The sequence below is a fragment of the Falco biarmicus genome, chromosome 5 (genome assembly GCF_023638135.1).
Source record: "Falco biarmicus isolate bFalBia1 chromosome 5, bFalBia1.pri, whole genome shotgun sequence".
Classification (NCBI taxonomy): Eukaryota; Metazoa; Chordata; class Aves; order Falconiformes; family Falconidae; genus Falco; species Falco biarmicus.
The window spans coordinates 76,173,359-76,189,790 of record NC_079292.1 but is presented as its reverse complement, the minus strand read 5'-3'; the positions used below and the strand labels follow the sequence as shown (position 1 = coordinate 76,189,790).

General features: G+C 36.6%; 1 protein-coding gene across 6 annotated transcripts in view; it reads right to left on the bottom strand.

Annotated features, from left to right (window-relative positions):
• Positions 1-850: 850 nt before the first annotated feature.
• Positions 851-16,432, bottom strand: part of BMAL2 (basic helix-loop-helix ARNT like 2) — a 37,349-nt gene continuing 21,767 nt past the window's right edge. For all 6 annotated transcript variants that reach the window (XM_056339661.1, XM_056339664.1, XM_056339663.1 and 3 more), the window contains 9 exons: positions 16,281-16,424; positions 14,431-14,671; positions 13,345-13,451; positions 12,626-12,776; positions 11,238-11,293; positions 10,288-10,396; positions 6,244-6,331; positions 4,438-4,546; positions 851-3,124 (listed from right to left, as the gene is read on the bottom strand). In XM_056339661.1, coding sequence (XP_056195636.1) covers positions 2,988-3,124; positions 4,438-4,546; positions 6,244-6,331; positions 10,288-10,396; positions 11,238-11,293; positions 12,626-12,776; positions 13,345-13,451; positions 14,431-14,671; positions 16,281-16,424 — 1,142 coding nt within the window. In that variant the 3' untranslated portion in view covers positions 851-2,987. The remainder of the gene's footprint in view (positions 3,125-4,437; positions 4,547-6,243; positions 6,332-10,287; positions 10,397-11,237; positions 11,294-12,625; positions 12,777-13,344; positions 13,452-14,430; positions 14,672-16,280; positions 16,425-16,432) is intronic.

The window sequence follows — 16,432 nt, the reverse complement described above, 5'->3', positions numbered from 1 at the left end:
TCCAGCAGTACCCGGATGGTATTTGTCTCTACCACACTCCCATTCCCTGCTCCTAATTCTGAGAAGAATTCCCATGTTTTCCTGTACACACAGGAAGCGGTTTCCCAAATAAGCTCCTGCTTGTAACAGAACTTCTCTCCCATCCAGATTTTGTCTTTAATTCTGTATGTGCCCTCTCTAACAAATCAGTTGACACATCTCCAAGTACAACCCTGATAACTAATCAGGCTTTTAAGAGCCTGTTGACACCTGCTTTATCACCCACCATACCTACCCACACAGGACTCTAAGAATCGTACCCATGTACACCGTTTAAAAAGCTTCTTCCAGGTACAGCCCCATTAAGCTGCAACAGCACCTGTTTTCAGAACGTAGAAAATGCGTGTTGGTTTAGATTACAAAGTTACCCTGGCTAGCAAATATCATCTTGAGCTACCAAAATCCACATTAATTCAATTCCCCCATTGATATTTTTAGGGAACAAGCCTGGGATCTGAAAGCTTGAGTACTTCCCTATTTAAATTCAGTATTAGATAGAATTGTCAGCAGACTCACAGCAGTGCACCAAAGTAGCATTTTATTGACCTGATTTAACCACATCCTTCCATACCCTGCACCATGCCAAGAAAAAAAATGTCCATATCTTACTAGAATTTTATTGTTATATGAACAGAAATAAGCACATACTATCTCAACTTTATTCAAAAATATGTATTAATTTCATTGTAAATATTTGCAAGTGACACGTCTTGTTGTAAAACTGCTTTAAGCCAGAAAAATTAACAAATAAGTAAAAGGAGACTAATAAATGAATTAAAAGTCACAATATTGATCATTGACTGCAAAAGACTCAAAGTTACATTTTTGTTTTTATTTTTTAGGGAAACCCAAGAAGAATCCAAAAATAGTGATTTGACTCTAGACAGTTATATAAATCTTGTAAAGAATTAATATTCTCCTTCAATAACAACATCCGCACCATTTTGAAACTAATCCAGTTAAAGAAGCTATGTTGAAGAAAGCCTGTATAATTTTAAGGTATTTATTTACTAATTTATCAATGTTAGCTACAGTACTTTTTGTTTTATTTAGAATTTATTTCTAGAATAAAATGGAAAAAATAAACTGCATTTTACAGTGGAAGAAATTGAAATTATCAGATTTCATTTATACAAATAGAATTCTATCAATTCTTAGAAAGCGCCTGTTTTTCTCACTTTGCTCCATGATATAGCCCAAAATTAATTTTCTGCAAAGAAACATAAAAGTTTATTCTAATAAAGCTAGAGAACAGATAATTTTGGCCCCATATCTGTAAAAAAAACCAAATCAAAACAAAAAAACTAAAAGCTGAATGCAGGAAGTCACATGCAAGCTGAATGCAAAAAATCTATAGACTTAAAAATCTTAACTCAATAAGCTGTTCTAGAAAATCTGGACAAGATGTCACCAAAAAATTCATCATTTGCAAAACGATTCATATCTATAAGATATAAAGCTGCTCTGTCAAAGCATAGGAAGCCAGTGCATGACACAGTGATGAATTTATTCAGGAAACAGTAGTTATCCAACAGTAAAGCATGACATCTAGTGGCTACCACATCTATTTGGTCACACACTTGGGCCTCCGTAAAAATATTTGAAGCACGCTGCCCATTGCTCACCTTTAGTGTTAAAGCGAACACCACCACGCTTACGCTAGTACCTATGTTTAAGTGTCTGTATTAAAAATATGCACATGTATCAAATATCTTCAAATGCTTTCCTTGCATTACCTGAATAAAAAAAACACAACAGAAAAACTATGCTTTTGTAATACATCAGCAATGCAAAAATTTGTCTGAACTTTTAATACCAGAGATTGAGATCCACTTTGTATATTAATGCTATATTCTTTTAATACAACCTATTAAGTGCCATGTTCTTGAGTAATTTGCTGTAACTGGGACAATTCTTGCAAAAGCTGTCCTCCAAAAGATCATCCTATATAGCATTTATTTACAGACAGCACTATATTACACAAATATTTTAAAAAGTCACAGACTCAAGCAATAGAAAAGTCACCCTAATCTCTCCAAAAACACAGAAACTATAAAATACTATAGAATTTTAACATTTTTTTCACTAGTAGACAGTACTAGCCTCATTCTGGAACCAAGACAATCTATCCAGACTTCTCTAGTTAGTAATTAACCTGTGATGAGATCGAAGTGCTTTGCAATAGGTATAGCATTATTTTTCTTAGGTTCTATGCACTGCCCCTCTAATAGCACATTACAAATAATTCAAGATAGTAATTAAGATTTTGTTGCATTTTTCTTACACTCGTTATGTTTGCAAACTGGGGAAATTACTATACATCTCCAGACACTCTCTTCTGATTGTTACGGTGATCCAATTCAAATTCTTGCTCCCAGAACTGCATGCTTTATTTACACTTTTGACTACAAAAAATCGCACTTCTGAAAAGGGCAAGGAACCACAAACTGCATCATTTGAGAATTACAGTCAGTTATTTTACAACTGTAGTGTGTGCAAATCATTTCACTGAGATTTCATAGTTACAAATATTCTTAAAACTGTGTGAAACAGTAGGTTCTACAGAAAGTAACATGGATGATCAATATTCTACCGTTTGAAAAAAAAACAATAAATAAAAGTAAGTATTAAAACTAAGAAAAAAAAATCCTGTACATTGTACAGTACCTTTTGGTTAAAGCTTTCTAGCAAAAATATAGTAATGTGTTTTAAGCATTCCAGTTATAGATGGTTCAGTATTAAAATTTCAATATTTCCCCTCATGAAAAAAATAGTGCATCTTTCCATAGGTGCAGCAGAAACTGTCTCTCTCTGAACAAGGCTTCAGTCTTTAAAAATATATAGACAGCAATTCAAATGAAACATTAAAAAACTATAATACAGTACTGAGGATGTACGGTTTTGTGCATTACAAATTTTACATTCCTTCTTATTTTGAAAAAGCAAAACTAGAGAGCCCATTGTATATCACTGAGTTCAGCTGGATCCCCAAGTCCTCCATCAGCCTCCAAGTAATTCATAAGAGCCGTCATAGCAGTGTCATCATTTTCACATATTGCATCAAAGTCCAGCTGAGAATTACCACCTATAGAATTATTAAAATATTAACGTAAGCAGTACAAAACATGAAGAACATGGTAACTTTCAAAACTTACTTGTTTGTAACCGGCACCTTTCTTTGAAGTCGAGGCAAACATTTACACATAAATGTTAAAAAAAAAGGTAAGTCAAGTAATAGAAATGATGGCTGTTTGCAGACAGTTACAAGGACATACATAACTTGATTTAAGACGATGACTTAAGTCTCGCCAAGCCATTGGACTTCCTCCAACTGCTAGCTAATAAAACTTGTATCCATGCAGTCAGGTTTGTCACTGAAGTAGAAAACTGCTTTCTACTTTATGTCACTTTATGGGAAAACACAATCATCTACCTGAATTCTCATCTTATGTACTATGCCAGATGAACTCCTGAAACCTTCCAAGTTACTATGTGTTACCTCTAGAAATCAACGCTATACCCTTGCCTTCAACAACAGGAAGGTAAAACGCTTTAGCTCACGTATCAATGAAAAACACTTCCTTGCCTATCTTGGATAAATGTTGTTGGCTTCCCTGCCCCCCCCGCCCCAAACCCTTATTCAAGGATTAGGTTTTAACTTTTTTTTCCCTTTGCCTGTTTTTACAGGAAGGGCTTATAGCTACACTGGAAGAAAGCTATAGGTTATAAACACATCAATAAATAAATAAATTTGTAGTAACTGAAATAAACAAGGGAGATGGAAAAGTTTTTAAGACCTGAAATATAGGATAAGCATAAACATTGCTTTTATATCACTTTGCCTTTTATGTTAAAAATAATACAGTGGTGTTCTCCTCTTATAGGGTCAGGGAATCCTATATCCAGCCAAACTGTTGCCTTGGTGCATGCTTGAATGAGGGGAAAGAAAAAAAAGAAAAACACGTGTTTTCCTTCTGAAACATTTTGACTAGCCCTTTGTATTGACTATTCACAGTTTGCAGTTCAGAAAGAGATACAGTGCTAAATTACAACTAGTTCCCTTACATTGCACTGAAATACTTTTTCTTACCAATCTCTCTTTTCTGAAGAGAGTGCGAGTAAGTACCTAACTAAAACTGTGGCATGCAAGAATGTAATGGTAAAGTTCTGTTACATGATGTTATTTTTGTCATAAGATTCAATCACTGATCAAATTTTGCTGTTTGTCTTCCAGTGATAATACATCTGGTTTAAGAGTCCTCTCATCTTCAGGCAGACAGACAAATCTCTCTACAATTTATACATGGTTGGTAAGTGCTGCACTGAAAATCTACACCATTTCTCAGAAATGTCTCCCCCTGCAATCCCCAAAATACCCACAAGAGAAATAAATCTTACTGAGGAGAGGTTCATTATTGGGAAACGGAATAGCACCCTGGTTTTGTTCTGAAGTCTCTAGAACTTCTGTTTCCGAAGGACATAACTGAATCGCCTCTTTATTTGGCACCTGAAAGAACAGAAGTAGTAAAAGGGACAGAACTAAATCTTAAATTTAGTCACAATTATTACATTACAGTAATATTATTTAGTTCTTAATACTTTGACAGCGATTTCTAGAGTAAATGAAAAATATGCACCAACAGGCAGATCTACTGCATTTTAAAACATTTTTTTTTAAAGAAACATACCACTGGACTTGGCTTAAATAAAAGGTGTTACACGAAGTCAGAGGTACTTCACAGGGATGGTGTCTGCTTTATTGAGGGTCTAATTCAATATTCAGCAAATAAATCCAGCACAAATTGTACTAGTATATACTTCCCATGTCTAGTACCATAAACTAGAAATCATGTTTGTTGATGTTGACACATTCTAGCTAAGAGATTAAGAAAAATGTTCTGCCATATGCATTAAAGTATATGAATTCTAAACTATAAATTCTATCTTTTCTATTATTTTTGCATCTTGTTACCATCATAATAAAAATCTAAGTAGTTTTAAATTAATTTTTGCACTTCAGAAAAATGAGGCTAGCAACAACAGAGATGGAAGTCATCCCCACCCAAACACACCAGGAAAAAACCTCTCCCCGCCCCTGCCTTTTGTTTCATGTAACACATACATGCAACTTAGCAGGATAGATTTCTTGGGTTGCCTGACTTGTGCATTTTCCACTATGAAATTATATAAAGTTGAAATGCTTTACAAAAGCATTTTATGAACAAATGTGATACCAAAGCACAGAATATTAAGAAAAACCCTTCAATGAACACAACGAAGTTATGCTTATGATGACATGCTGCATGATTTAGAAAGGTCAGTATACACAAGTCCACTAACTCTTAGGAAGAAAGACTTGCAGTAAGGCAAGGCACAGCTGATCATGAAAAGGGAGGAAGCCAAAACAATCTCTAGTCTGGAATAGTATTGTTGGGAAATAAAAATTGCAACAGGAAGATAAACTGTCTAAATGGAAGGAATTTACACCCAAAGAAGTACTGATGAAGTAGTAAATTTTTTGTTCGTACAGTGCACAATATACAACATACAATATACTTCGGTAAAAAAATATGTAATTATTCCATATTTATGGTCAATAACTATGATAGTTTGTGGTATTACCAGCACTACTAGATTATTAAAAAAGCATATTCTATCAAGTTTTAGACTACTGAAATACCTTCAAAGTAAAAATTTTAGACATTTCAAAACTGAGAACATACAACAAATTCTTAAAAGGATCTTTAAGAACATTAAGATTAAAAGGACAAGTGAGAGAAAACAAGAACTCGTATTTTATTGAGATTGTCAAACTGAACAGGTGGCAACACTTCTATTCTCTGACGAGTTACTTAGCAGAAGTTTTAAGGCAATTCCAAATCCAGAAGAGTCCTCATCACGTGAATCGCACTCATATTTAGCATATTTGTAGAGCTTTGGCAGAGATCATGATACCTGAGTGGGGACTGCAGTCCTCTTGGCCTCAGGAATAGCCCCTTAAGACTTGAACTAATGCCCCCATGAATGAGGTTGGAACAACTGCTGCTGTCACACCTCCCAGAAGAATTTCATAGCTGGCAGGCAGTTGGCAACACCTTACACATTCTCTCACAAACACACAAGTCAGGGTAATTTGGGTGAAACATAGGCTTTGAGCTGTTTGACATTAACCTTTTAGATTTTTACAGGCAGAGACATACTCACATTGCTGCAGTTTACAGTTAGAGCTGGAGAAGGCGCCTTTCTCAAGCGATGTGATGGACTTAACTCCCCAGATGGTGAAGAATGCAACCTAAAATTGTATATGTTTAGTTCATTTGCCAAGTCACATTAATCATAAACTGAAAAATAACCTGCAGACCTCCCCAGTCATGAAGCATGAGCCACCTAATCTGAGACAACATTCTTAAATTCTCCTGAAGATTCTAAATTCTTCTGCTCCAAGTTTTGATATCACAAAAAGCAGAAGAGATTAATAAAGGCCACGGGTCATAATTACTAGAGTACACTTATTTTTCTGTTTAATCACCAGCACTGACAGACCAAAGAGTAACAGATTTCAGAATTACGCACAGTGGGACAAACAGGTACATTTCAAATACATACAGAATACAGACAACATAAGGAAGTTCTGCTAAATGGTGGAGGGAAAACAACACATCATTCTAATACTCCCTCTACTATTATTTTGTTATACCCGTCTTTCCATATTTTCATAAAATTCCAACTAAAAAGAAAAAGCACTTGTTTGGTACCAGAATTATTTGAGATACTGCTCATCCTTCCTCACCAAACATGCCAGATACGAAACTAAGAGTGAAAATGTTGTACCAGCACCCTTTGGACAGCTTGCTCCCACCTCCCCTGCTCTTCCTGACTCCCAAAGGACAAGGCTATAGAAGAACTGGGGCACCCTGGATGCTTCCATTTTCATCACCTCCTCAGATCCGAAATGTGATAAGGGATTGGAAGAAAGACAGAAAATGGGTGGATAAACAGCCTATCTTAAGTAAGTTGAGTTATTTGTGTGGAATATTTGTTAGTTCCCTACATTCCAATATGCAATGCCACATTTCATAAGCAGTACTGCCATCTCCCTAAGCTGGGACAGAAACTCTAGGTTGAATAGCTGTATAGCATTGCTGTAACTGAAACGATCATTCATCACATGCTAATTCAGTTCAGGTATGCTTGTAAATAGAGCTGTAGGCATAGTCCTGAAATTTAAAAAAAAAAATGAACTTGGTGATGTCTGATGCACAGCTTGAGAACCATCTGTGTCTTACTGATATAAAAAAATAATGCAGAGAGCAGATTCAGATAGTAAATACAGTCATGCTATTTGATTATGTTTGTAGTCACAAAGGTATCTGATGAAAATCAGCTGGTGTTAGCCTCTGTTGATCACTCTTTTCTCTAGTTTTGATTGCCTCAGTGTGTGCAAGATAGTAACTTGATTTCATACAAAAGAAAAATGAAGAAATAGCACAAAGTTCTACTCTTCTTCTGCTGGAATGAAATACAGCATTGTTTTCAGCAACAATTCTGGAAAACTGAGCTACATCTGGATGCAAGCAGCTACTTCCAGACATCTCTAGAAACATTCAGTTCTTACTGATGAGGCCTTCAATGGCCAACTGCATTTGTGAACACCTTTAGCTTATTTTCCCCCCAAGATACAGGACTGTATGATGAATATCATGCCAGACGTCCCAGTTACACAGTGCAACTGCTCCCTTCCATACACAGCTGGCTTCTTTTCAGAACTGCCCTTCCTTTGGACACAGTTTACCTTATCCTGCATGACTTTGCTCTTAACCTTTTTTCTTTCACCTGCATAGCAACTTCTTGGGCTATTAATTTCAGCACCAGTTTATTTCTCAATTTCCAGTGTCCACAGACAACTAAGATCACTGAAACAAACATACCTGCACAAGACTAAAATGGCTCAGATCACTGGCCAACGAAGCTGGTAAGCAAAACATTTTTCTTTTCAAGAGCTTGTGACATTCAGTTATTAGTTGAGAAATAAGATGACTGTTCCCAAAGAAAGCAATGTAATGTTTCATTTACTAACCAGTGTTCAAGATGTGAACATAACCAGGCAAAACACCAAGTCCAATCAATGACTTGAAGAGCAAGAGTACCTGGTGCAGCTTATTGAGGCACGTGCTCATCACTGCCAGCACTTTCACAAGTATTTGTGTTGGAAAGTAGTTCTTTGAACTCCTAACTTGCAGGGGTTTTAATTTCTCTTAGCAGCCTCACTTTTTAAATTAGAAGCAAGTATAAACTATCACTGTGATCTTCCTGAAAAGATGTTCTGGTTAATCAGACAAACTATGGTAAACATCCTGCTGCCTTAAACTGCTGTTCCACAAAGGAGTGCAGCCCTGCAGAAAGAGATCTGGGGGGTTTGGTTGACAGTAAGCTCCAATGCAAGTCAACAATGTGCCCTGGTGGCCAAGCAAGACAATGGTATCCTGAGGTACATTAAGTACAGTACAGCTAACGAGTCAAAAGCAGCAACTGTCCCCCTAGACTCAGCATTGGTGTGGCCTCACCTCAAGTACCGTGCACAGCTTTGGGCTCCACAATATAAGAAGGATATAAAAATAATAGAACATGTCCAAAGAAGAGCAACAAAGATGGTGAAAGGACTGAAGGGCATGACTTATGAAGAACAGCTGAGGATACTAGGTTTGTTCAGCTTGGAGGAGAATAAGAGGTAACCTCATTGCTGTCTACAACCTCCTTGAAGGAGAGCTGAGAGGCAGGTGCTGATGTCTTCTCGCCGGCGTCCAAGGATAGGATGTGAGGAACAGCTTAAAGCTGTATCAGGGGAAGGTATTAGCAAAAAGATCTTTGCCGAGAGGATGGTCAAGCACTGGAACAAGCTCCCCAGGAAGTGATCATGATGCAAGCCTGTTGCTGTTCAAGAAGTGTTTGGAAAACACTCTTAGATATATGGTTTAACTTTTAGGTTACCCCATGTAGAGTCAGGAGTTGGACTTGGTGATCCTCACGGGTCCCTTTCAACTCAGGATATTCTATGATAGGAAACTATTCCTTATACCTTTACCATTGTTGCCAAAACTAATGCACTTTTTCCTGGAAGGTTTAATATTACTATTCTTTCAGGTCCGGGTTAAAAGCGTCAGTGGGAAAAACTACATGGAACCTCGCAACACGCTGTTCTGCAGACACAGAAGATTTCTGTCATTCATTTACCTGGAACTGGAAGTATAAGATCTGAAGTCTGAGGGATGGCTTCATTATCCAAAGCTAACACTTAGATAACTTGTCCCATGCCGATGAGATGATAGTACCATTATCCTAATTTTAACCTTAACAAAAGTGATTGGACCTTCTGATGAAGCCTTAATTCCTGAAATAGTTGAGACTCAAAACAGACATTTCTATGCATGTGCATCCCAAAGTCCTGGAACAAGGGGGCTCAGAGACTTTTTTTAAAAAAATGTTCTTAGACAACAAATGCTGATACAGTGCAAACTGACAGCGTAATAACCTCTCTCTATATATAAGTCAGGCAACACTGCGGGCACAACACAAAAACAATATATAAGGTTATCTTCACATTAAAATTGTGTTTCTTCCTTTTGAATTCCTTGGCTATACTAGGTATGTGGTAAAACTAGTTAGTTTTAAAAGGGTCAATCTTCAACAATTTTAATCTTGTACAGATTTGCATTTGGAATGACGCAGTGAGGGGTTTTTTTAATCTATGGCAGTACTGAGAGGGAATTGTGCTAGCACTTTAGTCTACATTCAGGATAATCAGGAAGGGCAATACAGGCTATGAAAGTGCTCCACTGGGGACTGTTTCAAGAAAAGTTTTCTTAGCAGAGCGATGCTATCAGAAAAATATAAATGCTACTCACAGACAACTGATTTTCTGTTCCCGAATAGCTTATCTACCCATTTCAACATCATGTGAAGAAGCTGCATCACAGTAACACTTTCAAAGTCACAGTTAAATAATACTTTCATTAACAAAGGGAACTGTATGCCCAGAACAAAACTGTTTCTCACCACCAGTAAAGTGTTCTGCCATGCATGAGACTAACATTAGGTTGTAATTGGTATCTCATAATGCCACTGCTCCATCTAAAAATACTTTATATGCATAACAATAAAAATTAAACTTGAACAACCCCCACATAAACACATATACCTCTCCTCTCTCTCAACTTCAAAGCCTAACGTATGATGTTAAGTGTTTGTTACCTTTGCAATTCTAGTATTTCATTTGCAATTTCGGTTCCTATACTTCCAGCACCAAGAACTGTTCCAGAGGACATTCCAGGTACACTTACTAAAGTCTGTTTTACAGCATCTACAGTTAAAAAACCAAAATAAAACCTTAAGTCTGTAGCAGTTTCATTACACAGCAAGGAACAACCACCTCAAGGATTAATTTTAAAGCAGGTTTTGTCCTGTATCTCTTATTTTCAGAAATTAAATTCCTTTAAACACTAACTCATGGGGGAGAGTGTTGTCACATTTGTAATATAACAGTAAGTAAACAACATATTTGTGAAAATTGCTGATCTCCAGTAGTGAAACTAGCTTTAATCATTACCACTTCCAGTCTCTCTGACAGACAATGAAACACACATGAGAAAAAGCCCTTGGACTTTTCACAAACTGAAATGAGTTATTAAAAAGAACAATTTAAAAAGAAAAAATAATAAACCTTAAAGCAAGATAAAATAGCACATAGAAATCAGAATCTATGCACAGCAGAAAAATATTACCAGAGTATTTATCAATACCAGTATCACTCCATATTCTATTGGTAAACTCAGATAGTACAAAATTGCATTTCTTCAGAAAACCAGGCAAAATATGAAAAACATCTGACAGAAGCATAATATCCTATCAACCAAAATCCTAGCTATAATAGAAGTTCCTAGAAGATACGCTTACAGCCCTTCTGATGGCAGTTATGTTGGACTACCTTGAGTCTTTTCCAGCCTAAATGATTCTATGTGAATGATATGAATTAGGATGCCCTGACTAATGTGAAATTGTCACCACAATTAGCTTTAAAAAACAAAATTAATCTTTCCTTGCACAACAACCTAGAATAAAAAAATGCCTGGATTGAATAAATCTAAAACTGTAAAGATTGACCAAGAGATGCACCTATGATAATTGTAAGAAGTGACACTTGCCTTCTGCAGGCTGGGAACCATAGAGGACCTGTTCTTCAGCTGACTCGTTATGACCTCTGAGATTTAAATAAAAAAAACCCAAAACACACACAAAGACAAAAAAAAAAATAAAAAAATCAGCAAATGTTTCAAATGCAAACCCCAGCATATTTATGTTTGATTTCAACAATACTTTACACAGAGTAAAAACAAATGTCCTCGAACTAGTAAAAAAATAAGATATTCCTCATGTTTCAGTGTTCAATCCTTTGTACTGTTTCTGAAGCACTGGGTGAGATATTCATTTCCACTTACTCTCCAAATAAAGAAGAAAAGCCAATGTAGTTGTCTGTGTTCCATGACAAGGGAAGGTGGCTGCCACCTTTACTACTAGGAGGGAGACCACTTAACCAGAAACAACTGCTACAAGGACAGGTCAGTGGCTACCTTCTGCCAGCAGCTACTGCCTACCTTCCCTCCTCTAGACAGCTGCAGACACCCACACCTCCAGGGCAGGCAAAAGTGCCCTTTGGCTGTTGGGCAGCACAGACTGTCTTAACTGCTCTTCTCTGTCTTCTTGAGGAAAAAGGACATGCATAAAACAGGAGGGTGATCTTGACTTAAGACACCAACCAGCTACAGAATGGTTAAAAGGCCCACTTGACAACTTCATTTAATGGAAATAAAATCCCCTCTGTCTCGCTCCCCAACCCCCTGACTTTGGCAAAGATTCTCAGTATCATCGGAACAATCCAAATTGTAGCTCCATTGCAAGGCACAGAAAATGAAAAAGAAGAATCAAACACACATTTACTGTCTGTCTCACAGGCTCCTCCCTTGCTATCAGTTTGTAGATCAGGTGTCCTCAAACTTTTGGGGGCTGGCGCACAGATGAAGTGGCAGGCAGTCACCTGCGGCTGCTTGGTTTACCCCGCAACCCCTGGCGGGGGGGGGGGGGGGGGGGGGGGGGGCGGGGGGTTCTGTAAATACCGGGCCACAGGCCATAGTTTGAGGACCCCTGTTGTAGAGTATCTTTTTGTCCTGCCTTGCATTTCTACAATCTACAAATTATGCTTCTCCACATTCTGACACATGGTAGGTAGGGCAGCACTTAAAATTAGGTCAACTGACCCATGCAGCCTTGTAAAGTTCAGAAGGAAAATCAGAAGTTCACATTTCCATTTATTCATCTAGTTTTCTTAAAAGACCCTTCCTTTCTTCCTTTAGTAAGAAACTCTTCCACTTCATATTTTCTACTGGGAAACAACACAGTTCCAGGCTACTCAACCACTTTTTGTGCAGTGTTGATATTTTCTAGTCTTGGTCTGCTTTTTAAGCAGGTTGCTTTCTGCTAATGCTAACTGTAATTAAGACAAAAAATAACATGGGGATGCACGTAAATTACTTACAATACCACAGTGTTGTTTGATACAATGTACTCCAGTTCTTTGGTCCATGGATTCATGAAACTAAACCACTGACTCTTTAAAGTAATAAAAGTCCCGTTTTTCGCTCTAAATTTGTAGGAATTTGTAAATACTTTTTCTTTATTCTGCAACACTAGATAAGAAAGGAAAGTTGTAATCACCATATTTATACTTAGAAAGAGAAAGTTAAGAAAATTAATCTGATTTATAGCATCATAAACCCAAAATGTTTTTGATGGCCAGAAATACAAATTAAATGCCAGAACAACTGACAAGACCCCTACTAAAATCCAACAATCTTTTCAGCAATATTATTAATCTTAAATTAAACACCAAGTACTGTGTTTCTGCAAACCACTAGTAGGGAGACTCCTGACTTGGTGAACATAATTGGTGTCTTTAATTACATGATTAGGTTCTTCAGCATTCCTTCTTCATTCTTATGAAGAACTGAAGCAGAGGGTTGAAAGAAGCATTAATATTATTCCCTTGCGACTGAAGCACTGCACCAAGATTCAAGACAACAGAAGCTTCTCCCTGCTTTTATTACAGGCTTTATGCAGGCATGTCTTAATGCAGATGCAGAAAGGGACAATGCTAAGATTGTTTAGTTTTATTAATTCTCAGCTGCTGCTTTTTTGATATTCATACAGCAGTTACATGCAGTTGTAAGTAGTCTGGGAGGACCAATTATTTTGTACCTTCTTTGTGTTTTTCAGCTAGATGATTGTGATCATCTTGATGGCAGTACTCATAACAAGAAGTTCCTAGAAGCTCTTGTGGCAGATACCCTAAAATTGCTGTTGCACTGTTAGAAATAAAAACCATGAACTACAGCGGATTCAAACAATTGCAAAGCTGTTCTCTTCAGTATCAGATAAAGCAGAAAATTAATATTCAAAGAAACAGATGCTTGTGTTCATGTTTGGGAAAAAGATATAGTATTAGTTTAGCTCTAAAACAACAGGAAATATCATTCACTGCAAATCACCCACTTGCAACGAATGGCAATTCAAAGACAAAGTAACAGTGTTTAAACATGCAAACCACATGTACACACAAAATACTTATGATCATTAGGTCTTCCCATTAGCCAGTCAGGGTACTGGTCACACATAAAGGAGTCATTAAAAAAAAAAATAAAAATCCAGTAGTTGAATTTTGCTCTGCCACTTAAAGGAATAGGTTTAAACTGACACTTGTAGATTCTTTAATATACATACAAGATGACTGAAAGCAATAAAAAGCTTCCAGTGACAATAATGAAATTCAAAATGCAAAGCAGTAACTCAGTCTCTACAACAAATTAGTCTGTTTTAGAAAGTTCAGAAAATAGGGACTTAGCTTTCAGGCCTAATAATTTGGTACCTAATTTAGATATAATGTATTTGTTCCAAATAGTAAGATCTTAAGAATTAATAATTTCTGTTTAAGTGATTATTACTTAAGTCATATGCATAGCTATGAAGCTCTAAGTTGAATTTTTTCTTTATTAATAAGTAAGTATGAGTGCATTTTGACATATTTTAATCTTGCTAGCTCACCTTTTCCTGTAGGACATTACAGGAATACATTTATATTACTTTTATACATTATATACATGACTTTTATGTCTGCCAAAAAACCCAAAGCCCAAGTATTCATAGATTCAGAATGAACTGCTTCCTGTGTATAGCACCTATAAATTCTATCCTGCTTGAGATATTACAGTTCTGACAAAAAGTATTAGACAATCTAACTAGCGGTGTCACTTTCATTTTCTCTTCATTAAAGAACGAAACGCTTACCGCTGATCTACATAAACAAATTTTCCATCCATGGCAAATCGTGTAACAAATTCTGTTGCTTTGACTTTTATCTCTCCACTCTTTTGTGGAACAACATAAGGGTGTAACCTCCCAATTGCAACAAGACAGTTAAAGTTACTACTGCCTTTTTCTACATCATTTTCCTCTTCTACTCCCACCTCATTAGGAGGCCAGTTCTTCATATACCCAGTACAGTGAATGGTACAGTATTTTCTGTGATCTAATAAAAAGAAATGAAATAAGAGGCAGTTATGGTTCAAAAAGTAAATTGAATTACTTTTTTCATTCCGTTCACTGTGAGACCAGCAACTATATTTTATGCTTACCTACAACAACTGTACAAGGCTACAGAAAATATTAGAGTATATTTTACTATATTGTACTAAAGTTTTGGCTTACCTGTAGACAGCACTTCTAACTCTATGTAAGATTTAGAAAGATAAAGTTATAGGTGCTGGCAGTTCAAACACTTTCACAGAGAAAGTAAACCAACAGTCTGGTAACTCACAGATCACTTTAATTTACAATACATATGAAACCATATTAAGAGAAAATGAACTGAAGAGGCTCTCTGCAGCTTCCATATCAATTACCTATTGTGAACATGATCTTATGCTTATTGCAATTGCTAAAAGAATCAGTAGAGAAAACAACCCAGCTTATTTTCTATTTATCTTAGGCTTCTTAATTCCTCAGTTTTTAGAAGCCTTAAACTACAGCATATGCTGTTTATTCACTCCTATGGCTGGTAGACTTTGCTGCCTATATAACATGCAAACACCCCCACATGCATCGAGGCAGAGAGATGACATTAAGTGTCCTAGAGTAACTAACCTTCAAAAAATTGCCAACATATTCTTGATACCTGTATTATGAACAAATTACACTTTGCGTAGATTTATTTCCTGTCTGTTACAGAAAACATACATCAACTCTGTAAAATGAAAAACTGAGTTATTCTACTGTGACTCTGTCGGTCTCTCAGATTGTCGAGGTGCCTTCCCTTAATACTGCTTTCCCGAGAAACATTTATACAAGTTAAGCTCTTATCTCACCAAGTTAGTTGGCACATCAAGGGCGACTGAATTCCATTTACTTACAATTACAGACCTATTTCAAAATCTTCTATTGTATGGTATATCTCAACAATAACAGGTTACATTGAAAAACAGAAATAGAAGGATTTCAGGGCCAAGCAACTTCACCACAGCTTTGCAAAAAACAATACTAAGGTATTAAAAGCTGGAAATTACATTTTAAAAAGATCCATTCACTGAAAGCTTGAAAAGGGTATACTGCTGTACAGGCATGGCAAAATATGAATTAAATCTAAATGACTGGAAAAATGAATGGAATGACACTGATAAATTAACTACTAAAAGAAAAAGGAAAAATCATACTTTAAAGTACACACAACACAAAGTAAATCAGAAAAAAAGTCTGTTTACTTGCTTTTTTTTTTCTTCAGAACAGTAGATTTTGCGGGCCTTATTCACAGTTAACTTCAAGACATATGTTATTTAGTCTCATTCTTCTCATCTGCTCCAGTGCTTTCAAAAATTTCCCTGAGACTTCTAAAATTTGACTACAACAGACCTAAACAACCACTGTACCTCTGGTTCCTCTCTCCCTCTTTTCCAGGAATGAACAGGGAGGACAAAGAGTACAATTAGACTGTTTTTCAAAACATGTCTCCAGTACATATTTACACCTCTCTACGGCTACTTTGTGAAGTCAGTGGTAACTACAAGGGTCACACTAATGACTCAGACTTAAATATACCAAGTTTCAGACAGAAAGCCCCCACTTCATCTACACTCTTTGAATACCTTTCTTCTTTGGGTTGGGCAAGCACTCCTTTTCTTCTTTGACTGTGGTCCTATTACATTTTATCCGACAGAAGAAGGAACGTCGAGCACCAGAATTTAGTCGAGCTGGTCCAGCTTGAAAATCTGTGTGTACTTGCAAGCCAGCTTACAAA